Genomic DNA, 25,551 nt, shown 5'->3' on the forward strand with positions numbered 1-25,551 from the left:
AATCCCAGCTACTCAGGAGGCTGAGGCAGGAGAATCTCTTGAACCCAGGAGGCGAAGGTTACAGCGAGCCAAGATCACACCACTGCACTCTAGCCTGGGCAACAAGAGCAAAACTACGTCTCAAAAAAAAAGAAAAGAAAAAAAAAAAACTAGCCGGTCAGGCGCGGTGGCTCACATCTGTGATCCCAACACTTTGGTAGGCCGAGGCAGGAGGATCACCTGAGGTCAGAAGTTCAAGACCAGCACAGCCTGGCCAACATAGTGAAACCCATCTCTATGAAAAATACAACAATTTGCCGGGCGCGGTGGCTCAAGCCTGTAATCCCAGCACTTTGGGAGGCCGAGACGGGCGGATCACGAGGTCAGGAGATCGAGACCATCCTGGCTAACAAGGTGAAACCCCGTCTCTACTAAAAAATACAAAAAAAAAAAAAAAACCTAGCCGGGTGAGGTGGCGGGCGCCTGTAGTCCCAGCTGCTCGGGAGGCTGAGGCAGGAGAATGGCGTGAACCCGGGAGGCGGAGCTTGCAGTGAGCTGAGATCCGGCCACTGCACTCCAGCCTGGGCGACAGAGCGAGACTCCGTCTCAAAAACAAAACAAAACAAAACAAAAAACAAAAAAAAAACAATTAGCTGGTGTGGTGACAGGCGTCTGTAATCCCAGCTACTGGGGAGGCTGAGGTAGGAGAATTTATTGAACCCAGGAGTTCAAGGTTCAAGGAGGCAGAGGTTGCAGTGAGCCGAGATCGCTCCATTGTACTCCAGCTTCACCGACACAGCGAGACTCTGTCTCAAAAAAAAAAAAAAATTAGCCAACTGTGGTGGCGTTTGTCTGTAGTCCCAGCTACTCAGGAGGCTAAGGTTGGGAAGATTGCTTGAGGCCAGGAATTTGAGGCTACATTGAGCTGTGATCACTACACTGCACTCCAATTGTTTTTTTTTTTGAGGCAAGGTCTCACTCTGTTGCCTAGTGTGGAGTCCAGTGGCATGATCTCAGCTCACTGCAACCTCTGCCTCCTGGGTTCAAGTAATCTTCCCTGCCTCATCTTCCTGAGTAGCTGGGAGTACAGGCGCTTGCCACCACGCCTGGCTTAATTTTTGTATTTTTTCGTACAGACAGGGTTTTGTCATGTTTGCCAGACTGGTCTTGAACTCCTGACCTCAGGTGATCCACCCGCCGTGGCCTCCCAAAGTGCTGGGATTATAGGCACACACCACCATGTCTGGGTAATTTTTTTTGTATTTTTTTGTAGAGACAGGGTGTCACCATGTTGTCCAGGCTGGTCTTGAACTCCTGACCTCAGGTGATCCACCCACCTCCGCCTCCCAAAGTGCTGGGATTACAGGTGTGAGTCACTGGGCCTGGCCAACAAAAGAGTATTTAACAGATATTTATGGGGTACCAACTCTGTGGCAGACACTGGAGATAGAATAGTGAACAAACAACAAAAAATTTTATGAAATTTGAGGTCTGTAGAAGCAGACAGACAGCAATCCAAGAATGAGGGAAGTAAATGCAAAATGGCAAATGGGAGATATACCATTAAGAGAAAGTACATGATTTTACAGACTGATTATGTAAATCCCCTTCCTCTAATTCTCCTTTGAACCAGTTTTTTCATCTCATTGGTTCCCTTCTTAACTAATAAGTAAAATCATTGATATGTGTTTATTCTACTTTGCATAAGAACCTCGTGTTTTTTTAAACTGTTTGAAAAATAATAATAATAATTTATTTTTGAGACAGAGTCTCGCTCTTTCGCTAGGCTGGAGTGTAGTGGCATAGATCTCGACTTACCACAACCTCTGTCTCCCGGTTCAAGCGATTCTCCTGCCTCAGCCGCCGGAGTAGCTGGGACTAAAGGCACGCGCCACCACGCCCAGCTAATTTTTTTTTTTTTTTTTTAGTAGAGACGGGGTTTCACCTTATCGGCCATACTGGTCTTCAAACTCCTAACCTCGTGATCCTCCCAAAGTGCTAAGATTACAGGCTTGAGCCACCGCGCCCGGCCCTAATTTTTGTATTTTTAGTAGAGACAGCGTTTGGCCAGGCTAGTCTTGAAGTTCTGACCTCAGGTAATCCACCCTTCTCGGCCTCCCAAAGTGTTAGGATTATAGGCCTGAGCCACCGTGCCCGGCCTATTTTTTATTTTTATTTATTTATTTATTTTAATAGAGACGCTAGTCTCAAATTCCCGAGCTCAAGTGATTCTCCTTTCTTAGCCTCCCAAAATGCTAGGATAACAGGCGTGGGCCACCGCGCCCGGCCAACAGTTATTAATATTATGATGATGAAATTTTAGGCATTTAGAACACTTTAGGCCAAAAACACTTTGGCTCTCTCAAAGGCATGCGCAAAAGCCATCAGGCCTGTACCTGGAGAACTCAGGTGAGACGTTGCCACTCATTGTAATCCCTCCCTCTAGGACTCCGCCCCCGAGCCTGGGCCGCTACCCTGCCCACACCGGGAAGCCTGGAGCTGGAAAGTGGGCCGTGCGCGTGACGGGCGCGCGTGACGCCGAGGGGGCAGGTCTGAGAAGCAGGCTGCGTCGGGATTCGGCGGTCGGTTCCCGCGGAAGGGGCGGGTCAGGTTAGGGGGCGGGGCTTAATGGGAGCTGGTCTTAGGGCCGGGCTTCCGCGTGCGTTGGCCTGGCGGCGAGAGCGCGCGGCGGGGGCGTGCCCGGCGGGCGGGGCGGGGCCAGTCGGGGGCGGGGCGGCGCGCGGCCTAACGGCGGCGGCGGCGGCGACAGCAGCGGTGGTAGTGTCTGGTTAGCTCGGCGGCTGCAGATCTCGCGGCGACGCCTGCGAGGGACCCCGGCCGCGGGTCGAGGCGGGCGGTGCCTGCAAGGGACCCGTGTCGCGGGTCGAGGCGGGCGGCGCGCGGTGGCGGCACTCGGCGATGGTAGGCGTCCCTGGAGCGGCCGCCTTCCAGCGTAAGTGGGGCGTGAATGCGGGCGGCCGAGGGGGGCGTGTGAGGGCCTGCGGCTCCAGAAGCGCGGTGATTCCAAGTGCCTCGGGCGCGAGGCCGGGAGTGGAAACTGAGGCCTGAAGCGGGGCGGCGGATCCAAGGTCATGCAGCGGGGCGGGCCTTCTCGGGCTCCTGAGGCCACCCCGTCGCTTCCTGCGCCGCCCGAAGAGCTCGGGGTTCACGGTGTGAGGGAAACTGGGGCCCTCGGCCTCGGAGCCTAGGCCGGGCCGGCGTCCATGGGACTTGCCTGCAGACCAGAATCATTTTGTTCTCCCGGCGCTGGGGCCGCGAAGTCCGGCTCTTGAGGGAAATACTACACCCGCCCGATGTTGAGGGTTGGAGTAGACGAGAATGGCCCCTCAGAGGGCCTGTTTGAGCGCAGGCTCAGGGGTTGGCTGCCTGGGTTTACATCCAGGCTTCCCCATTTACAGGTAGTGACCTTGGCTCTCTCTCCCAGTGCCTCAGTTCCCCCATCTGCAAAATGGGAGTGTGGAGCGGGTTCCCTCCCTCCCCCAGGGTTCTTGGGTTTCGTGAGGCCAGTAAAACGCTTGACACCGACCCTGGCGCACGCACAATTGTGAAAACTGTCATTATTGTAATCATCTTTTATTAATCTGATCCAGTGTGCACCGCACTCGGAGAAGTCCGAAATTAGGCTCCAGCCGTGTATTTAAGATTTTATTTTGTTGTCTGTTAGTCCTGTTCCATGATCTAATTGTTATTCTTACTTCCATTTAGCCATTCCAGCATTTATTTAGTGTTCCTCGATGTGTGAGATCCTTGGGGGAAAGGTGGCTTCTCTGAATAAGAACAATAAAATTTTAATTGTTTGTCATTACTGTAATTATAATAGCCAACATTTTTTTGAGCACCATTTTGCATTCTATTCACTTAATATTTATTTATTTATTTATTTTTATTTATTTATTTTATTTATTTTTTTTTTTTGAGACGGAGTCTGGCTCTGTCGCCCGGGCTAGAGTGCAGTGGCCGGATCTCAGCTCACTGCAAGCTCCGCCCCCCGGGTTTACGCCATTCTCCTGCCTCAGCCTCCCGAGTAGCTAGGACTACAGGCGACCGCCGCCTCGCCCGGCTAGTTTTTTGTATTTTTTAGTAGAGACGGGGTTTCACCGTGTTCGCCAGGATGGTCTCGATCTCCTGACCTCGTGATCCGCCCGTCTCGGCCTCCCAAAGTGCTGGGATTACAGGCTTGAGCCACCGCGCCCGGCCACTTAATATTTATTAAATCATCTCTTATAGTAAGTTTAAAAATACCATTCCAGGCCCTGGGAATACAACAATAAACAAGATAGACTGAACTGGGGTTTTGAGTTTAGTTAGGAGAGGGGAGAGACATAGTAAATGAGGAAACAGATAAACATATTTTGCATGTTTTTTTATTGTTTAATCTTGGTGACATCCTAAGTAAGACATTATTTGAGGATGCCCATTTTGCAGAGGATGAAACTGAGTAACAGAAGGTACTCTGAGTACTAGTCTCAGAGCTGATGTCCTTAAACACGTGAAAGGGAGGCTTTAAGCCTTTTTTTTTTTTGCATCCATTAAATGTTGGATTGAAGATAGAAAAAGTAGATACACCCAGCTTACAGTTACTGCTTTTGATGGTTTGATCCATTCCTCATGAAATTTCCAACTAAAGAGGCAGATAGTGATTACACTTCTAGGCCTGCAAAGGTGCAGTGTCTCTGTAAAATGAAAGGACTTTTTTTTTTTTTTTTTTGAGACGGAATCTTGCTCTATCGCCCAGACTGGAGTGCAGACACGTGATCTCGGCTCACTGCAACCTCCGCCTCCTGGGTTCAAGCTATTCTTCTGTCTCAGCCTCCCAAGTAGCTGGGACTACAGGCGTGAGCCACCACGCCCGTCCTAGGTATGTTTTATAACATACAAAAATAGACATTTTACAGAAGGATGAGCTAAACTAAATGAAAGTTGCAGTTCCAATATTGTCTTTCCACACCCAGTGGTGAAATTTAACAATACCTCTTGGGGTGGAGATCATTGATCTTGTAGTAGTACCTTCTCAATCCATTAGGTTTATTGCTCTGATGAAAATCTAGCTTATTTGGTAGAAGTAAAATGTAATGGCTGGGCACGGTGACTCACTCCTGTAATCCCAGCATTTGGAAGGCTGAGGTGGGCAGATTGTCTGAGGTTAGGAGTTTGAGACCAGCCTGGCCAACATGGTAAAACCCCATCTCTACTACAAATACAAAAGGAAGCTGGCTGTGGTGGCAGGGGCCTGTAGTACCAGCTACTCAGGAAGCTGAGGTAGGAGAATAGCTTGAAGCCAGGAGGCAGAGGTGGCCGTGAGCTGAGATCCCACCATTGCACTCCAGCCTGGGCAACAAGAGCAAAACTCCATCTCAAAAACAAAAAACAAAAACCCCCGGCCATGGTGGCTCATGCCTGTAATCCCAGCACTTTGGGAGGCTGAGGTAGGCGGATCACGAGGTCAGGAGTTCAAGACCAGGCTGGCCAACATTGTGAAACCCCATCTCTACTAGAAATACAAAAAAATTAGCCAGGCGTGGTGGCGTGTTCCTGTAGTCCCAGCTACTTGGGAGGCTGAGGCAGGAGAATTGCTTGAAAGAAACTGCGGAGGTTGCAGTGCACCGAGATCACGCCACTGCACTCCAGCCTGGGTAACGCAGCGAGACTCTGTCTCAAAAAAAATAAAATAAAATGTAATGGTTAAAATTGAAATTCTAAACTTATCAAATTTAATTCTAGAGTTGTGTTGAGGTTAAAATCCTGGGGACCAATCCTAACAAGTTTTGAGACTTTAGGCTCATTACTTAACCTTCTTGTGCACGTCATTTTCCTCATCTGAAAAACGGAGATAAAATTTCTACCCCATTTGCAGGTTTATTATGATGCTTAATATATGTTAATATATGTAAATTACTTAAAACTGTGCTTGACACATTCTGTTCTGGTGGTTGTTAGTGGCTGAGGGTATACCATCTGACTTAAGGTCTCAGTCTAGGAGGGCCCTGCACAAGTCAACAGGTAATGATAAAATGCTTTAAGTGCTTTAAGCATAAGGCCTTTGGGAAGGCAGAGGAAACATAACTAATTGTTCCTTGAGAGTCCAGGTAAGGTCCAGCTTCGGGGGTGACATTTGAACCAAGCTTTAAAGGAGAAGGGAGGCTTTTCCCAGGAGGAAGAAGGGTGAACTCTACTGGCTGAAGGTAGTTGAGGGCTTGTTGAGTAGTTCATCAGATCTGGACCTACAGGGAACCTGATTGAAACTTGTATACCTTGTTAATAGTGAATTCTGGCTGGAGTTGTTCCTGACAGGGGCCAGATGGCAAAGAAGCCTGTTCCAGAACTTTTCACAGTACCACAGGCCTTTCCTTCTCTCTGTGGCATGTACCTCATTCTGCCTTCTTAGTTATCTAAGAATATAAGCTTCTGAAATATAAACTCCTTGAGTGTTATGACAATGTTTGCATTTTTGTAATTTTATTTTGCCTAGCAAGGTAAGTGGGAAGTTCACTAGTGTTGAGAAAGGTGTATTGGACCTTCAAGAAAGTCTAAACAGTTACAGTTACAAGTGGAATGGTAAATGACCATATTTACTAGTGAAAAACTCGGTTACATTTCCCTTTCCTTATCTGGCACTTATCCATTAGGATTACAGAAGAGATCGGAAAGTGCACCAGAAAGACTTGTCTGATGTTGAGTAGGTACATTTCGTTTGCTCTTCTAGGTCTACTTTACATCCTTTCTCACCCTATCCCGTGCCCTGGGAAGCTGACTTACCTACATGGACTACATCAATGAGCATCCTTCCCCTTTGAGGTTATGACATTTGTTTTCCTGCCCCGGTCTTGTGGGTGTTGCCCTTAGCTGACTCTGTACCTAGATTGAAGGTCACTACTCCTCTAAATGTGGTCCTCTCGGCCGGGTTCGGTGGCTCATGCCTGTAATCCCAGCACTTTGGGAGGCCGAGTTGGGCAGATCACCTGAGGTCGGTAGTTTAAGACCAGCCTGACCAAATTGGAGAAACCACGTCTCTACTAAAAATACAAAATTAGCTGGGCATGGTGGCGCATGCCTGTAGTCCCAGCTACTCAGGAGGCTGAGGCAGGAGAATTGCTTGAACCTGGGAGGCGGAGGTTACGGTGAGCAGATTTTGCGCCATTGCACTCCAGCCTGGGTGACAAGAGCGAAACCCTGTCTCCAAAAAAAAAAAAAGAATGTGGTCCTCTGTATGTGACGCTGTCCATGTAGGTTTGGAAAGTTTTTGTTCCCTTTGTTCGTTGGGCCTAGAGATCTAGAGATGCTCTCATTAGTCCTAGGGTATTACAGCTATCCCTTGTGATTATCTTGAACCCTGCTCACATATTTTTCTAGTTCCATTATAAAACCCTCCTTGAATTAACCTTACTGGAGTATGCCATGTTTCCTGCTGGGACCATGACTGTGTTTGAAGCGTGTATGTATGTGTGTATGTTTGTGTGTGTGTGTATATATATATATATATATTTTTTTTTTTTTGGAGACAGGGTTTCACTCTTGTTGCTAGGCTGGAGTGCAGTGGTGTGATCTGGGCTCACTACAAACTCTGCCTCACAGGTTCAAGCGATTCTCCTGCCTTAGCCTCCTGAGTAGCTGGGACTACAGGCGTATGCCACCATGCCCAGCTAATTTTTGTATTTTTAGTAGACATGGGGTTTCACCATGTTGGCCAGGCTGGTCTCGATCACTTGACCTCGTGATCTGTCCACCTTGGCCTCCCAAAGTGCTGGGATTACAGGCGTGAACTACCACACCCAGCTTATTTTTATTTTTTTATAGAGACAGGATCTTGCTGTATTTCCCATGCTGGTCTCTAATTACTGGGTTCCAACGATTCTTCTGCCTTGGCCTTCCAAAATGCTGGGATTGCAGACGTGAGCCATTGAGTCCAGTCCTTTTTTGACTTTTGAGTAAGTTTATCCTAGTTTGGAACCAGTTAGTTTTCTTTTTATCTTATTGTAGTTTTAAAATTTTTGTTTATATATTAATTTTGAGACCAGGTTATGAGACCAACTTTTGCATTTTTGGTAGAGGCAGGGTTTCTTCATGTTGCCCAGGCTGGTCTAGAACTCCTGGGCTCAAGTGATCCACGTGCCTCGGCCTCCCAGCATGCTGGGATTATAGACATGAGCCACCGCGCCTGGCCTAGTTAACTTTCTTTTTTTTTTTTTTGAGATGGAGTTTTCCTTTTGTTTCCCAGGCTGGAGTGCAGTGGCGCAATCTCGGCTCACTGCAACCGCCGCCTCCCAGGTTCTAGAGATTCTCCTGCCTCAGCTTCCCAAGTCGCTGGGTTTACAGGTGTGTGCCACCACGCCTGGCTAATTTTTGAAGTGTTTTTTTTTTTTTTTGAGACGGAGTTTCGCTTTGTCGCCCAAGCTGGAGTGCAGTGGCATGATCTAGGCTCACTGCAAGCTCCGCTTCCTGGGTTCATGCCATTCTCCTGCCTCGGCCTCTTCCAAGTAGCTGGGACTACAGGCACCCGCCATCACGCCCAGCTAATTTTTTGTATTTTTAGTAGAGACAGGGTTTCACTGTGGTCTCGGTCTCCTGACCTTGTGATCTGCCTGCCTCAGCCTCCCAAAGTGCTAGGATTACAAGTGTGAGCCACTGCGCCCGGCCTAATTTTTGTATTTTTAGTGGAGATGGGATTTCACCGTGTTGGCCAGTCTGGTCTCGAACTCCTGACCTCAGGTGATCCACCTTCCTCGGCCTCCCAAAGTGCTGGGAGTACAGGCGTGAGCCACCGCGCCCACCCCGGCCTAGTTTTCTTATATACAGATTCAGACAGCAGAGAGGTCGGCAGTGATGGTGGTGCCACTCAGCTGTAGTCCCAGTTACTCAGAAGGCTGAGGTGGGAGGATCACTTGAGCCCAAGTAGTGGAAGCTGCAGTGATAGTGCCACTGCACTCCAGCCTGGGTGACAGAGAGAGACCCTGTCTCAAAATAATAAAAAATAATGATGGCCAGGCGCAGTGGCTCACACCTGTAACCCCAGCACTTTGGGAGGCCAAGGCGGGTGGATCACCTCAGGTCAGGAGTTCGAGGCCAGCCTGGCCAACATGGCAAAACCTCGTCTCTTCTAAAAATACAAAAATTAGCCAGGTGTGGTGGCGGGTGCCTATCATCCCAGCTACTCAGGAGGCTGAGGCAGGAGAATCGCTTGAACCCAGGGGGCGGAAAGTTACAGTGAGCTGAGATCACGCCACTTCATTCCAGCCTGGGCAAAAGAGTGAAATTCCGTCTAGAAAGAAAAAATAATAATAAGCAGATAAGCAGAGAGATTGACTTTAAGCTTGTTCTCAAGTGTTAAATGTTGTATAGGTTATGTGAGTCTAGACTTCTAGGCAGGAAGAATGATTTAAATGATAGTGCTTAATGAATGAGTGCAGCACTGAGATCAAGGTGAGTTAATTCACTAAGTTCACACCTCTTCCAGGGTAATGAAAATAGGAGGAAGAGGTGGGGAAGTAAGGTTTCTCACCTGCCAGTTTTGTTCTCATTCCTTAGTTTTAGAGTATTGTTTTGAATCTCATAGAAAGTGACCATTCTTTTGTAAAGATTTACTTCAAATTCCTGAAAGCTTGGAGGCTAATGAGGAAGAATCACTCTAGTTATTGTTTACGCTTTGGTAAGATTACCAAGGAAGGGATCTCATAATGCTGTACTAATAGTTTACATGTGTGACATGACTAGTGTTTGTACATGTGACAGACCCTGTTTCTGGATTTTATTAAGGCTGGTTAAGTAGCTTTTTGCTTCTGTCTCTGGTTTCTGTCTCTGGCCCCTTGAGGGCCCTGAGGCTATCTGAAATTTTAGGGGCTGGGGTACCATAACTTGAACTTTTGAAATGAGTCAATAAGCAGATATGTCAGCTGAGTATGACTTTAAGTATAGTTGAATTCTTTTTTTTTTTTTTTTTTTTTTGAGACGGAGTCTCGCTCTGTCGCCCAGGCTGGAGTGCAGTGGCGCGATCTCGGCTCACTGCAAGCTCTGCCTCCCGGGTTCACGCCATTCTCCTGCTTCAGCCTCCCGAGTAGCTGGGACTACAGGCGCCCACAACCGCGCCCAGCTAATTTTTTGTATTTTTAGTAGAGACGGGGTTTCACCGTGGTCTCGATCTCCTGACCTTGTGATCCGCCCGCCTCGGCCTCCCAAAGTGCTGGGATTACAGGCGTGAGCCACCGCGCCTGGCCATAGTTGAATTCTTTTAGGAAAAAGTCTTAGCTAGATTTTCTGCTGGGCATTTTTTATGTATATCAATCATCTCATTTAATTATAGATCAAACTTAGAAGAGAGTATCTCTGTTTTACTGATAAATCCTGGGCGACAGAGCGAGACTCCATCTCAGAAAAAAAATAAAAATGAAAAAGAAATAAGAGAGAATTTAATTGTCCAAGATCACAGAGTTAATAAGTAGTAGATTCACTCTTCCTAACTAGTTTAATCTTGGTGTCAAGTTCATTCATTATACATTGAGTGTCCAAAAACCCTTTTTTTTTTTTTTTTTTTTGAGACAGTCTCTGTTTCCCAGGCTGAGTACAGTGGTGTGATCTCTGCTCACTGAAACCTCTACCTCCCGGGTTCAAGCAGTTCTCTGCCTCAGCCTCTCGAGCAACTGGGACTACAGGCGCCTGCCACCATGCCTGGCTAATTTTTGCATTTTTAGTAAAGATGGGGTTTCACCATCTTGGCCAGGCTGGTCTTGAACTCCTGACCTTGTGATCTACCTGCCTCTGCCTCCCAAAGTGCTGGGATTACAGGCGTGAGCCACCACACCCAGTTAAAAACCCACTTTTTTTTAAACCCTCTATCTCATGGCTTCTTTTTGCTAGACTAGGGGTTTTTAGACATGTGTTCTAGAGGAGCCCAGAGCTTCCTGAAGATAATTAATTTCCCATAATCTTTCTTCAACTTTCTTTCCTTAACAACTCTTTTTTTTTTTTTTTTTTTTTTTTTGAGACGGAGTCTTGCTCTGTCACCCAGGCTGGAGTGCAGTGGCCGGATCTCAGCTCACTGCAAGCTCCTCCTCTCGGGTTCACGCCATTCTCCTGCCTCAGCCTCCCGAGTAGCTGGGACTACAGGCACCCGCCACTTCGCCCGGCTAGTTTTTTGTATTTTTTAGTAGAGACGGGGTTTCACCGTATTAGCCAGGATGGTCTCGATCTCCTGACCTCATGATCCACCCGTCTCGGCCTCCCAAAGTGCTGGGATTACAGGCTTGAGCCACCGCGCCCGGCCACAACTCTTATTTTTAAAAAGTCCAGGTTGGGTGCGATGGCTCACGTCTGTAATTCAAGCACTTTGGGAGGCTGAGGATGGCGGATCAGCTGAGGTCGGGAGCTCGAGACCAGCCTGACCAACATGGAGAAACCCTGTCTCTAATAAAAATACAAAATTCTGGCCGGGCGCGGTGGCTCAAGCCTGTAATCCCAGCACTTTGGGAGGCCGAGACGGGTGGATCACGAGGTCAGGAGATCGAGACCATCCTGGCTAACACGGAGAAACCCCGTCTCTACTAAAAAATACAAAAAACTAGCCGGGCGAGGTGGTGGGCGCCTGTAGTCCCAGCTCCTCGGGAGGCTGAGGCAGGAGAATGGCGTAAACCCGGGAGGCGGAGCTTGCAGTGAGCTGAGATCCGGCCACTGCACTCCAGTCCAGCACTCCAGCCCGGGCGACAGAGCGAGACTCCGTCAAAAAAATAAATAAATAAATAAAAAATAAAAATAAAAATACAAAATTAGCCAGCCATGGTGGCGCATGCGTGTAATCCCAGCTACTTGGGAGGCTGAGGTGGGAGAATCACTTGAACCTGGGAGGCAGAGGTTATAGTGAGCCAAGATCGTGCCACTACACTCCAGCCTGGGCGACAGAGCAAGACTCTGTCTCAAAGAAAGTCCACATAAGTGGGATATGATTTAAAGACAGCTATACGAGACCTTGTTCAGGGGTATCCTAAGTTGGCCTTAGAGATGAATTAAAAAAGGCAACAGAAACTCTCAGCAGTCTTAAACAATTCATCCCATATGTTTCCTGATCTTAGCAGTGAAGCAGATGATGGCAGTGAACATCAAAAGCCCAAGAAATGTCCATGCTAATTTTGCATGGCTCGATGAGGAGCTGTCAAATATGGATCATCAAATATAGTATAGACTATGCAATGAAGCTTTACTTTGCAATGTGGCTCTTTAAGATTTGATTTTACCCTCCTATTTTGTGTTGTAATTAAATGCAGAAATCGAAATACAAATTCAGAACAACCCAGAGCTTGGTTTCCTTCTGTCTGAATTTATAGCTTCGGAGTTGGCTAGACCTTTCAATCAAATTAGCTGATGGTGACAAATATGTAATCTGACCTCTGTAGCAGCTCCAGTGAAATGTTAATATCAGGCATAGCACAGCTCCCTTGATACACTACTTTGACCTTTTCCTCTCTTACAAATGTTTCCTTTATTTCTTTGTTAATTTAGCCATCTCCATGCAGAGGTCATGCCTGCTTTTAATTTTTCAAAGCCACATGAGAACAGACTTTTAAACAACACAGATTTATTCATTTTGGCCTTATATCCCTAGAGCTAAACTATCTTTATGTCTGGGACTAAAGGTAGAAGTAGCTGAGATGAGGGAAATTCAGAATGGTGAGGGAAAAGTACCGGGAGAGGTGATGGTTTTAGCTCTTGCATTCCCCAGCCAATTGCTTAAATTAAGCTCGCCATTAATTTTCCCTTGTTAAGTTGGTCTGGCTAAGTAATTGAAGCTATATTCTTAGCCCTTCTCTTTTTTTGAGACGGAGTCTCACTCTGTCACCAGGCTGGAGTGCAGTGGTGTGATCTCGGCTCACTACAACCTCCGCCTCCCTGGTTTAAGTGATTCTCCTCCTGCAGCCTCCTCAGTACCTGGGATTACAGACATGTGCCACCACACTCAGCTAATTTTTGTATTTTTAGTAGAGACGGGTTTCACTGTGTTGGCCAGGATGGTCTTGATTTCCTGACCTTGTGATGTGCCTGCCTCAGCTTCCCAAAGTGTTTGAATTACAGGCGTGAGCCACTGCGGCCGGCCAGCCCTTAAATATATGACATCTATAAATATAATACTACAAGGTGCTTTAGAAAAACAAACATATTCAAGGATCCTTCTGCCTCAGCCTCCCAAGTAGATGGGACCAGAGGTACGTGCCACCATGCTCTACTAAACATAAAGTTTTTTTTGTTTGTTTGTTTGGTTTTTGTTTTTGTTTTTTTTTGAGACGGAGTCTCGCTCTGTCACCCAGGCTGTAGTGCAGTGGCACTATCTCGGCTCACTGCAACCTCCACCTCCCAGATTAAAGTTATTCTCCTGCCTCAGCCTCCCAAGTAGCTGGGACTACAGGCGCGCGCTACCGCGCCCGGCTAATTTTTTGTATTTTTAGTAAAGATGGGGTTTCACCATGTTAGCCAGGACGGTCTCGATCTCCTGACCTCGTGATCTGCCCGCCTCAGCCTCCCAAAGTGCTGGGATTATAGGTGTGAGCCACCGCGCCCGGCCTGTTTGGTTTTTTTTTTTGAGACGGAGTTTCACTCTGTCACCCAGGCTGGAGTACAGTGGCACAATCACAGTTCACTGCAACCTCTGCCTCTCAGGTTCAAGCGATTCTATTGCTGCAGCCTCCCTAGTAGCTCGGATTACAGGCATGTACCACCACACCCGGCTAATTTTTAGTATTTTTAGTAGAGATGGGGTTTCACCATGTTGGCCAGGCTAGTCTGGAACTCCTGACCTCAGGTGATTTGCCTGCGTCAGCCTCACAAAGTGCTGGGATTACAGGCATGAGCCACTGTGCCTGACCTAATTATAAAATTTTATTTAATTTTTTATTTTGTAGAGATGGGTCTCACTTTGTTGCCCAGGCTGATCTCAAACTCCTGGGCTCAAGTTATTCTCCTACCTCAAGCTCCAAAAGTACTGGGATCACAGGCGGGAGCCACCTTATGAGGCAGTAGCTGGGATTATAGACACATGTCAGCTAATTTTTGTTGTTGTTTCTATCAATCCTTCCTTACTTATTAGTTAATATTCTTCTGCAGAACATTTTCTTATCTTTATATATATTAATATGGATTTATGGATTCTTATTTTAATAATCTGTTACTGTCATTATTTGTTGTGTTCACATTGTTCAGATTTGGCCAGTGAGATCCCCTTCAGGCTGGCTTTTGTGTCGTTTTGACACGTTTCCACATTTTTTAACTGCTTTTTTTGACACACAAAAAAGGTGTTGTAGGCTTAGCTTCTGCTCTTCTTACCCTCTTCTTGGAATCGGCCATTTCTCCAAACTGTTTCTCTCCTAATTCCTTTCAGTGGAGAAAATTATTTAGAAATCAAAATTTGGGTGCTGTGTGTGCTCATTGCTATTGGAGTATTGTTTTTTAGAACCTCTTAATGGACAGAGCTAGGAAATACATACACACACGTACATATACACACATATCAAAATATATATATCTAAATTTCTTTCTTTTTTTTTTTTTTTTGAGACGGAGTCTCGCTCTGTCACCCAGGCTGGAGTGCAGTGGCTTGATCTTGGCTCACTGCAACATCCACCTCCTGGGTTTAAGCGATTCTCCTGCCTCAGCCTCCCGAATAGCTGGGACTTGAGGCGCCCGCCACCACGTCTGGCTAATTTTTGTGTTTTTAGTAGAGACGGAGTTTAGCCACATTGGCCAGGCTGGTCTTGAACTCCTGACCTCGTGATCCGCCTTCCTCGGCCTCCCAAAGTGCTGGGATTACAGGCGTGAGCCACCGCATCTGGCCATTTTGTATGTATTTTTAGGAAAAAATTTATTGTATAAAACTAGATACAGTGAAAAATATTCATTTTGTATGATTTATTTATTTATCTCTTTTTCTTGATGCTTCTGTCTTGGCAGAGTCTCACAGTAACTTGAAATTCTTTTTAAATTTTTTGTTTGTGACAGGGTCTTACTATGTTGCCCAGGCTGGTCTCGAACTCCTGGCCCAAGCGAACCTCCTGCCTCGATCTTGCAAAGTACTGGGATTCAGGCATATGCCACTGTGAGTGGCTGAGTGTAATTTATATACAATCAAATTTACTTTTTTTTTTTTTTTGTCACTGGGTAGAGAAAAAAACTTGCTCTTTCTCAGGGCATAGTTCTATTAGTTTTATATTATTAGTATGCAGTTGTGATAATCAATCCAGAGAGAGATAATTTTCATTCTTTCCATAAGTTTTCTCACACCTCTTCTTACCTAGTCCTTGGAAGCTACTAGTTTATACTGGATTTTGTCACTCATAGTTTTTTGGGGGTTTTTGTTTGCTTGTTTCTCTACTTTTTCTTTTCTGTAATGTCATATACATAGAATCATACAGTATGTAACCTTTGTGTCTGATGTGTTTTACTTACCATAATGCTTTTGAGATTCATCCACGTTGTGTCATGTATCTGTAGTTTATTCCTTTTTATTGCTGAGTCACATTATGTTATGGACATTTGAATTTTTTCCCATTTTGATGATTATGAATAAAGCTTTAAATATTCATACACAGTTCTGCATGTGGACATATGTTTTTATCTCTCTTGGATAAATACCTAGGCATGGGATTGCTGGGTTCTATGGTAATTTCATATTTAACTTTTTTTTTTTTTTTAAGATGGAGTCTTGCTCTGTCACTTAGGCTGGAATGCAGTGGCATGGCTCACGGCAACCTCTGCCTCCTGAGCAAATTCTCCTGCCTCAGCCTACTGAGTAGCTGGGATTACAGGTGTGCACCACCACCTGTGGCTAATTTTTGTATTTTTAGTAGAGATGGGGTTTCACCATATTGGTCAGACTGGTCTCGAACTCCTGACCTCAGGTGATCCACCCACCTTGGCCTCCAAAAGTGCTGGGATTAATGGTGTGAGCCACCACGCCCGACCTATACTTAACTTTTTTAGAAACTGCCAAAGTGTTTTCCAAAATGGCTATACCATATCATTTTGCATTTCCACCAGTAATATATGACAGTTTCACTTTCTTGTTGGTTATTTTTGTTTTGTTTTGTTTCAGAATTAATTATTAAGGAAGCACTGTATCTGGGCGAAATCAACTTTGGTCATCTCATTTCTGCAATGAAAGGAATACTCTCGGTTACTTGCTTTAGAAGAATGTAGGGTCCCTTGCTATTTATACTCTGTTGGGGTTAGTGCAGTTCTTATTTACACATCATTTGCAGAAATAATAGTAACTACCGTTTGTGTATCAGAACAATTTTCACGTATCTAATTTTTTTTTTTTTTTTTTGAGACAGAGTCTTGCTCAGTCGCCCAGGCTAGAGTGTGGTGGCGCCGTCTCGGCTCACTGCAAGCTCCGCCTCCTGGGTTCACGCCATTCTTCTGCCTCAGCCTCCCGAGTAGCTGGGACTACAGGCTCCTGCCACTATGCCTGGCTAATTTTTTTGTATTTTTAGTAGAGACGGGGTTTCACCATGTTAGCCAGAATGGTCTCGATCTCCTGACCTCGTGATCCGCCCGTCTCGGCCTCCCAAAGTGTTGGGATTACAGGCGGAAGCCACCGCGCCCGGCCCACATATCTAATTTTTATAGCAATTAAGTAAGGTATCTAGTAGTGTCTTCATCCTCTTAACTTGTATAAGGTTCCAGTAATCAGGTGATTTACTCTCTGTCACACGGCTAGAATGTGAGAGTATGGCTTTTTGGATTTGGAGCTGTGAGGGGACATTCTGTCTCTGTTTTAAGTAGAGGTGTAATAGAGGAAGATATGGGTGTCATTCTAATCGTTTCTTTTATATCCAATTCATAAGCAGTGCAGTCTTGAACAATTCATATTTGGATTTTGAGTTAATTTCATCTTTTGTGAAATGGGATAGCCATCCCTCACCTGTGTACTTGAAAAGGTGAGAATCAGTTGAGGGACTGTTAAAGGATGTTTTGAACACTATATGTTACCTCATAATTAATTTTATAGTACTCTCCATTTGTAGTGGTTTCCATAGTTGTTTATGGGAACAAGTTTGCAGAAAAAAAAAGGTTGAATAGAAATAGAAAGGGTTAGGCCGGGCGCGGTGGCTCAAGCCTGTAATCCCAGCACTTTAGGAGGCCGAGACGGGCGGATCACCAGGTCAGGAGATCAAGACCATCCTGGCTGACACGGCGAAACCCCGTCTCTACTAAAAAATACAAAAAACTAGCCGGGCGAGGTGGCGGGTGCCTGTAGTCCCAGCTACTTTGGAGGCTGAGGCAGGAGAATGGCGTAAACCCGGGAGGCGGAGCTTGCAGTGAGGTGCGATCCGGCCACTGCACTCCAGCCTGGGCGACAGAGCGAGACTCCGTCTCAAAAAAAAAAAAAAAAAATAGAAGGGGTTGGCCAGGCACCGTGGCTCACGCCTGTAATCCCAGCACTTTGGGAGGCCGAGGCGGGCAAATCACCTGAGGTCAGGAGTTCGAGACTAGCCTCAACATGGAGAAACCCTGTCTCTACTAAAAATACAAAACTAGCCAGGCGTGGTGGTGCATGCTTGTAATCCCAGCTACTCGGGAGACTGAGGCAGGAGAAATTGCTTGAACCTGGGAGATGGAGGTTGGGGTGAGCCAAGATTGCGCCATTGCACTCTAGTCTGGGCAACAAGAGCGAAACTCTGTCTCAAAAAAAAAAAAAAAAAAGAAAGAAATGGAAGAGGTCGGGTGTGGTGGCTTAGGTTTGTAATCCCAACACTTCGGGAGGCTGAGGTGCATGGATCACTTGAGATCAGGAGTTCAAGACCAGCCTGGCCAGCATGGGGAAACCCTGTCTCTACTATAACTATGAAAATTAGCCAGACTGGCCGGGCGCAGTGGCTCACGCCTGTAATCCCAGCACTTTGGGAGGCCGAGGCCGGCGGATCACGAGGTCAGGAGATTGAGACCATTATGGCTAAAATGGTGAAATCCCGTCTCTACTAAAACTACAAAAAATTAGCTGGGCATGGTGGCAGGTACCTGTAGTCCCAGCTACTTGGGAGGCTGAGGCAGGAGAATGGTGTGAACCCGGGAGGTGGAGCTTGCAGTGAGCTGAGATGCGCCACTGCACTCCAGCCTGGGTGACAGAGTGAGACTCCGTCTCAAGAAAAGAAAAAAAAAAAAAAGAAAATTAGCCAGACTGGTTGCATATGCCTGTAATCCTAGCTACTAGGGAGGCTAAGGCAGGAGAATTGCTTGAACCCCGAAGGTGGAGGTTGTGGTGAGCTGAAATTGCATCACTGCGCTCCAACCTAGGGGACAAAGTGAGACTGTCTCAAAAAAAAAAAAAAAAAAAAAAAAAAGAAAGAAATAGAAGGGGCTGTGGTGGCTCAAGCCTATAATCCCAGCATTTGTAGAGGCCAAGGTGGGAAAATTGCTTGAGTCCAGGAGTTTGAGACCATGCTGGGCCAACACCCTGTCTCTACAAGATAATAATAATAGTAATAATAATATAAATTAATACAAAAAAGAAGAGAAACAATTTAATACAAGAGCTGAATAGCAAAATGGCCAGTGCTACTGCAGTACACACAGAGACACAGGATCCCTCTTTTCTCTTTTCTTTTTTTTTTTTTTTTTTTGAGACAGTCTCAGTGTCGCCCAGACTGGAGTGCAATGGCGTGATCTCGGCTCACTGCATCCTCTACCTCCCGGGTTCAAGTGATTCTCCTACCTCAGCCTCCCACGTAGCTGGGATTACAGATGCATGCCACCATGCCCAGCTAATTTTTGTATTTTTTAGTTGAGACTGGGTTTCACCATGTTGGCCAGGCTGGTCTCGAACTCCTGACCTCAGGTGATCCACCTCGGCCTTCCAAAGTGCAGGGATTACAGGCGTGGGCCACTGCACCTGGCCAGGGCCCCTCTTTTTTCATATTTACTTTGTTTTATGTGAGTGATACATGAACACATTGAAAAAAATTAATGCAGATAAAATAAAAATCCCCTTCCTACGCTAAGAGAAACCATTCATTAACAACTGTGTTGTGGAGCTGTTAGCTGCAGGGATTGCACTAAGTGCCACAGGCCTGCCAAGGTATGTAAGATTCAGTCCCTGTCCTCAATGATTTTCCAGTTTTCCTTCTGTGCCCTAACAGCTTGTTGATAGCTCTTGTAATAAAACTTTTAAACAGATGTTTTAAGTTTAGATAGTGATTAACCATCTTTTCCTCTTGTAGTTGATGCCATTGAGTGAGAGTTCTGTTGGGAAATAGTGAAACAAGGATTCTGATTCAATCAATGGAGGCAGGGAATTTCTGAGGAAGGAGATGGGATGCCATCCATGCCTCAGAGCCACTGAGCACTTAGCTGCAGCTGTGGACAGCAATGCTTGGCTGGCTGTGAGTTTTCTGTAGGTCTCTAAATAGTTCATGCTAATTTTGTGGATGTTGGACTCTGAGGAATGATGTGGTCGATGGGGAGAATGTCCATAAAAACTGTTAACTAGTAAGTAGCCATTTGGAGTACTAAAATCAATTTCTGATTATGTGAATGTCCCTTTTTTGTGGATTATTTTAGCTTACTTGCCAGTTGAGTTTCTTGGTGTTATACCCTGTTAGTTAAATTCAATATTTCATTTATTTAAGGGCCTGATATTTGTATTCTATTAGAAGGACAAACAGCTGATTATACTAGAAGGTGGGCTGTAATGAATTCTCATTACGGTGACTAAAATTTATTGATTTTCCTTTTTTTTTTTTTGTGACGGAGTCTTGCTCTGTAGCCCAGGCTGGAGTGCAGTGGCTGGATCTCAGCTCACTGCAAGCTCCGCCTCCCGGGTTTACGCCGTTCTCCTGCCTCAGCCTCCCGAGTAGCTGGGACTACAGGCGCCCGCCACCTTGCCCGGCTAGTTTTTTGTATTTTTAGTAGAGACGGGGTTTCACCTTGTTAGCCAGGATGGTCTCGATCTCCTGACCTCGTGATCCGCCCATCTCGGCCTCCCAAAGTGCTGGGATTACAGGCTTGAGCCACCGTGCCCGGCAAATTTATTGATTTTCTAGGATATTCTTGATTTCAAATATTTACTTTGACAAACATTTATTGAATTCCTTGTATCAGATCCTGGGGGACATAAAGAGAGTTCTAAGGTCCTGGAGGACTATGTAGTCCAGTAAGGGAGATAGATTGATAGCTTCAGTACCAAATGCTAAGCAGTGTTAATGGCAAGTAACATCCCACCAAGGATGGGCATCTGACCTATGTGTAAGTATGCATGTGTGGCTGTGTTTCAAAAAAGGCTTCTTAGAGAAAAAGATATCTGTTTTGAGCCAATCTGTTTTTCCTAACAACTTAAAAAAATAATTTTTGGACTGGCTGTGTATTTACCTAATTTAACATTTGAAATGAACAAATAATATTTATTGAAGTTTCTCTCACCTCTGCGCCAGCCAGTCTTTTCCCCTTCCTGGAAGCAACTACAATTACCATTTTTTTCTGGACCCTTTCGATACATTCCTGTAGGCCATATAATGTCAGTACATAAAGAACTTCCTCAGTTTGCATTGTATTTCACTGTATGAATGCACCATATTTTTCCCCCTATTGCTGATGTACATTTACCTTTCAATCCTTTGCTATTGCAAACAATGCTGCATAACCTTGTAGAAATTGTCTTTTCATAGATCTGTGGAATAAATTCCTAGAAGTAGAATTGCTATGGTTAAGGGGTTTGCATATTTGTGTAATTTTGGTAGATGTTGTCAGAATACCCTCTGGAGAGGTATATCAGCTTTTGTACTCCTATCAGCAAAGTGTGACCCAAGTGAAGAATGGGTAGGAGATGGGTGAAGTTGAGGTTGGGTCAGGTTTATGAGTATGAGGGGGACTAAAAGTAGTTATGTATTATTGAAGTGTGAAGTGCTGGGTAAAGAGTAGCAGGAGATGAGAGTAGGAAGGAGACAGGGGCCAGGTCCCTTTGCCTTTGTGTTGTTTTTGTTTGTTTGATAGCCTCTCACACTGTCGCCCAGGCTGGAGTGGCGCAATCTCAGCCCACTGCAACCTCCGCCTCCTGGGTTCAAGCAATTCTCCTGCGTCAGCCTCCCGAGTACAGGCATGCGCCACCACACCTGGCTAATTTTTGTGTTTTTGGTAGAGACGGAATTTCACCATGTTGCTCAGGCTGGTGTCGAACTCCTGGGCTCAAGTGATCCACCCACTTTGGCCTCCCAAAGTGCTGGGACTACAGGCGTGAGCCACTGCGCCCTGGCCGCCTTTGTTTTTATACTTGGATTTTTTTTTTTTTTTTTAGCTTTTAAGTTGAGGGCTACATGTGCAGATTTGTTACATAGGTAAACTTGTGTCATGGGGGTTTGTTGTACAGATTATTTCCTCACCCAGGTATTAGCCTAGTTCCTGTTAGTTATTTTTCCTGATCCTCTCCCTCCTCCCACCCTCCACCTTCCCATAGGCTCCGCTCTGGTGTGTTTTGTTCCCCTCTTATATGTCTATGTATTCTCATCATTTAGCTCCTACTTGTAAGTGAAAACATGCAGTACTTGCTTTTCTTTTCCCATATTAGTTTGCTGAGGATAATGGCCTCCAGCTCCATCCATGTCCCTGCTGCAAAGGACGTGATCTTTTTCTTTTTTATGGCTGCATTTATAAGACAAGAGGGGTTTATTTAAACTTCTGCTATCAGAAGTAGGAAATTGGGATCCTATTAGGGCTTAATTGGTTTGACTTCAGCTTTTTAGCTTGGAGGCTGCTGAAGAGTTAATTTATTGTATGAGAGTTTGGCCGTATGTGGAGCACAAACTTACTTTTTTTTTTTTAATTAATTAATTAATTTATTTATTTTGAGATGGAGTCTCACTCTGTCGCCCAGGCTGGAGTGCAGTGGCACGATCTCGGCTCAGTGTAAGCTCTGCCTCCCGGGTTCACGCCATTCTCCTGCCTCAGCCTCCTGAGTAGCTGGGACTACAGGTGCCCGCCGCCATGCTCGGCTAATTTTTTGTATTTTTAGTAGAGACGGCGTTTCACCATGTTAGCCAGGATGGTCTCGATCTCCTGACCTCGTGATCCACCCACCTCGGCCTCCCAAAGTGCTGGGATTACAGGTGTGAGCCACCGCGCCCGGCCAAACTTACTTGTTTTAAAGAAAGGATCTCTTTGTACATTTATTCAGTTGCCAGATCAGTCATTTACGTGTGAAGCCTCTTCACAGTTATAGTTAAATATTAGAATGTGCCAGACTTGACTGGGTGCGGTGGCTCACACCTGTAATCCCAGGATTTTGGGAGGCTGAGGTGGGCAGATCACCTGATGTCAGGAGTTCAAGACCAGCCTGGCCAACATGGTGAAATCCCTTATTTACTAAAATTACAAAAATTAGCTGGGCGTGGTGGTGTGCACCTGTAGTCCTAGCTTCTTGGGAGGCTGAGGTAGGAGAATCACTTGAACTCTGGAGGTGGAAGTTGCAGTGAGTCATGATTGCACCACTGCACTCCAGCCTAGGCGACAGAATGAGACTCCCTCTCAAAAAATAAAAAGAACACGACAGACTGATTGAGATCCCAAGATTAAGGGGGAAAACAAGGCTTCAGGTTTTATTAAACTTATCCTAAATAATGATGTTTTTAAAAGAAAACCTTTGGGGAAATAATCTGTCAGTAACAGATGTCTAAAATTTTCCATATTTGAAAAGGCCCTGGCCAGGCGCAGTGGCTCACGCCTGTAATCCCAGCCCTTTGGGAGGCTGAGGTGGGTGGATCATTTGAGGTCAGGAGTTTGAGACCAGCCTGGCCCAACAGGGTCAAACCTCGCCTCTACCAAAAATACAAAAATTAGCTGAGCATGGTGGTGGGCGCCTGTAATCCCAGCTACTTGGGAGGTTAGGGCAAGAGAATCCCTTGAATCTGGGAGGCAGAGCTTGCAGTGATCTGAGATTGCACCACTGCAGTCCAGCCTGGGTGACAGAGCAAAACTCTTTAACTCTCTTTTTTTTTTTTTTTTTTTTAATGTAAGTTCTAGGGTACATGTGCACAATGTGTAGGTTTGTTACATAGGTATACATGTATCATGTTGGTTTGCTGTACCCATTAACTTATTTACATTAGGTATTTCTCCTAATGCTATCTTGCCCCCTGTCCCCCACCCCACGACAGGCCTTGGGGTGTGATGTTCCCCGCCCTGTGTCCAAGCGTTCTCATTGTTCAGCTCCCACCTGTGAGTGAGAACATGCAGTGTTTAGTTTTGTGTCCTTGTGATAGTTTGCTCAGAATGATGGTTTCCAGCTGCATCCATGTCCCTGCAAAGGACATGGACTCATCCTTTTTTATGGCTGCATAATATTCCAGGGTGTATATGTGCCACATTTTCTTTTTCTTTCTTTTTTTTTTGAGACAGAGTCTCGCTCTGCTGCCCAGGCTGGAATGCAGTGCCATGATCTCAGCTCACTGTAAGCTCTGCCTCCCGGATTCATGCCATTCTCCTGTAGCAGGGACTACAGGTGCCCACCATGCCCAGCTAATTCTTTTTGTATTTTTCGTAGAGACGGGGTTTCACGTGTTAGCCAGGATGGTCTTGATCTGTTGATCTCGTGATCCGCCTGCCTCAGCCTCCCAAAGTGCTGGGATTACAGGTGTGAGCCACCGCTCCCGGCCACATTTTCTTAATTTAGTCTATCATTGATGGACATATGGGTTGGTTCCAAGTCTTTGCTATTGTGAATAGTGCTGCAATAAACATACCTGTGCATATGTCTTTATAGTTGGATGATATATAATCCTTTGGGTGTATACCCAGTAATGGAATCACTGGGTCAAATGGTATTTCTAGTTCTAGATCCTTGAGGAATCGCCACACTGTCTTCCACAAGGTTGAACTAGTTTACACTCCCACCAACAGTGTAAAAGCGTTCCTGTTTCTCCACATCCTCTCCAGCATCTGTCATTTCCTGACTTTTTAATGATCGCTGTTCTAACTGGTGTGAGATGATATCTCATTGTGGTTTTGATTTGCATTTCTCTAATGACCAGTGATGATGAGCATTTTTTCATGTATCTGTCGGCTGCATAAATGTCTTCTTTTGAAAAAGTGTCTGTTCACATCCTTCGCCCACGTTTTGATGGGGTTGTTTGTTTTTTTTTCTTATAAATTTGTTTAAGTTCTTTGTAACAGATTCTGGATATATTAGCCCTTTGTCAGATGGGTAGATTACAGAAATTTTCTCCCATTCTGTAGGTTGCCTGTTCACTCTGATGGTAGTTTCTTTTGCTCTGCAGAAGCTCTTTAGTTTAATTAGATCCCATTTGTCAATTTTGGCTTTTGTTGCCATTGCTTTTGGTGTTTTAGTCATGAAGTCCTTGCCCATACCTATGTCCTGAATGGTATTGCCTAGGTTTTCTTCTAGGGTTTTTATGGTTTTAGGTCTAACATTTAAGTCTTTAATTCGTCTTGAATTAGTTTTTGTGTAAGGTGTAAGGAAGGGATCCAGTTTCAGCTTTCTACATATTGGTAGCCGGTTTTCCCAGCACCATTTATTAAATAGGGAATCCTTTCCCCATTTCTTGTTTTTGTCAGTTTTGTCAAAGATCAGATGGTTGTAGATGTGTGGTGTTGCTTCTGAGGCCTCTGTTCTTTTCCATTGGCCTATATATCTGTTTTGGTACCAGTACCACACTGTTTGAACAAAACTCTTAAAAAAAAAGAAAAAGGTTTATGTAAAGAGAAAAGTAACAGAAAAAAGACTGGCTTTCAAAAAGGATTACAGGTGTGAGCCATCACGCCCGGCCATAAACTTTCTATTAAACAGACAAAATGCATAAATCATAAATGTACATTTCAGTGAATTTTCACGAAGTGATCATATCTTTGTAGCTATTATGTATACAGTTCAAGAAATAAAACATTAGGGCATGGTGGTGCATGCCTGTAGTCCCAGCTACTCAGGAGGCTGAGGTAGGAAGATCACTTGAGCCCAGGAGTTCTGAGGATGCAGTGAGCCATGATCATGCCACTGCACTCCAGTTTGGGCTACAGAGCAAGGCCCTGTCTCAAGAAAAAGAAGGCTGGGCACAGTGGCTTACGCCTGTAATCCCAGCACTTTGGGAGGCCAAGGCAGGCAGATCACTTGAGGTCAGGAGTTTGAGACCAGCCAGGCCAACATGTGAAACCCTGTCTCTACTAAAAATACAAAGATTAGCTGGGTGTGGTGGCGTGCACCTGTAGTTCCAGCTACTTGGGAGACTGAGGCGGGAGAATCGCTTGAACCCAGGAGGGGGAGGTTGCAGTGAGCTGAGATCACGCCACTGCACTCCAGCCCAGCGACAGAGCGGGACTCCGTCTCAAAAAACAAAAATTAGCTGGGCATGGTGGTGTGCACCTGTTAATCCCAGCCTCTCGGGAGGCTGAGGCAGGAGAACCCTTTGAACCTGGGAGGCAAATGTTGCAGCAAACCAAGATCGGGCCACTGCACTCCAGCCTGGGCGACAGAGTGAGACTCCTTCTCAACAAAAAAAGAAAGTAAAAGAATATGTTAACAGCAACTATTTTGGAAGCCCACCTCCTTATTTGCAAGTCACTGTCCCTCCTTCTTCCAGG

At 45.6% G+C, this 25,551-nt stretch overlaps 1 protein-coding gene across 10 annotated transcripts in view; it reads left to right on the forward strand.

Moving 5' to 3' along the window:
- Positions 1-2,699: 2,699 nt before the first annotated feature.
- CBFA2T2 (CBFA2/RUNX1 partner transcriptional co-repressor 2) overlaps positions 2,700-25,551 on the forward strand; it is a 160,242-nt gene continuing 137,390 nt past the window's right edge. For all 10 annotated transcript variants that reach the window (XM_045362763.2, XM_045362765.2, XM_045362764.2 and 7 more), the window contains exon 1: positions 2,700-2,932. In XM_045362763.2, the coding sequence (XP_045218698.1) occupies positions 2,899-2,932 (34 nt within the window). In that variant the 5' untranslated portion in view covers positions 2,700-2,898. The remainder of the gene's footprint in view (positions 2,933-25,551) is intronic.

Source organism: Macaca fascicularis, chromosome 10 (assembly GCF_037993035.2).
Source record: "Macaca fascicularis isolate 582-1 chromosome 10, T2T-MFA8v1.1".
NCBI lineage: Eukaryota > Metazoa > Chordata > Mammalia > Primates > Cercopithecidae > Macaca > Macaca fascicularis.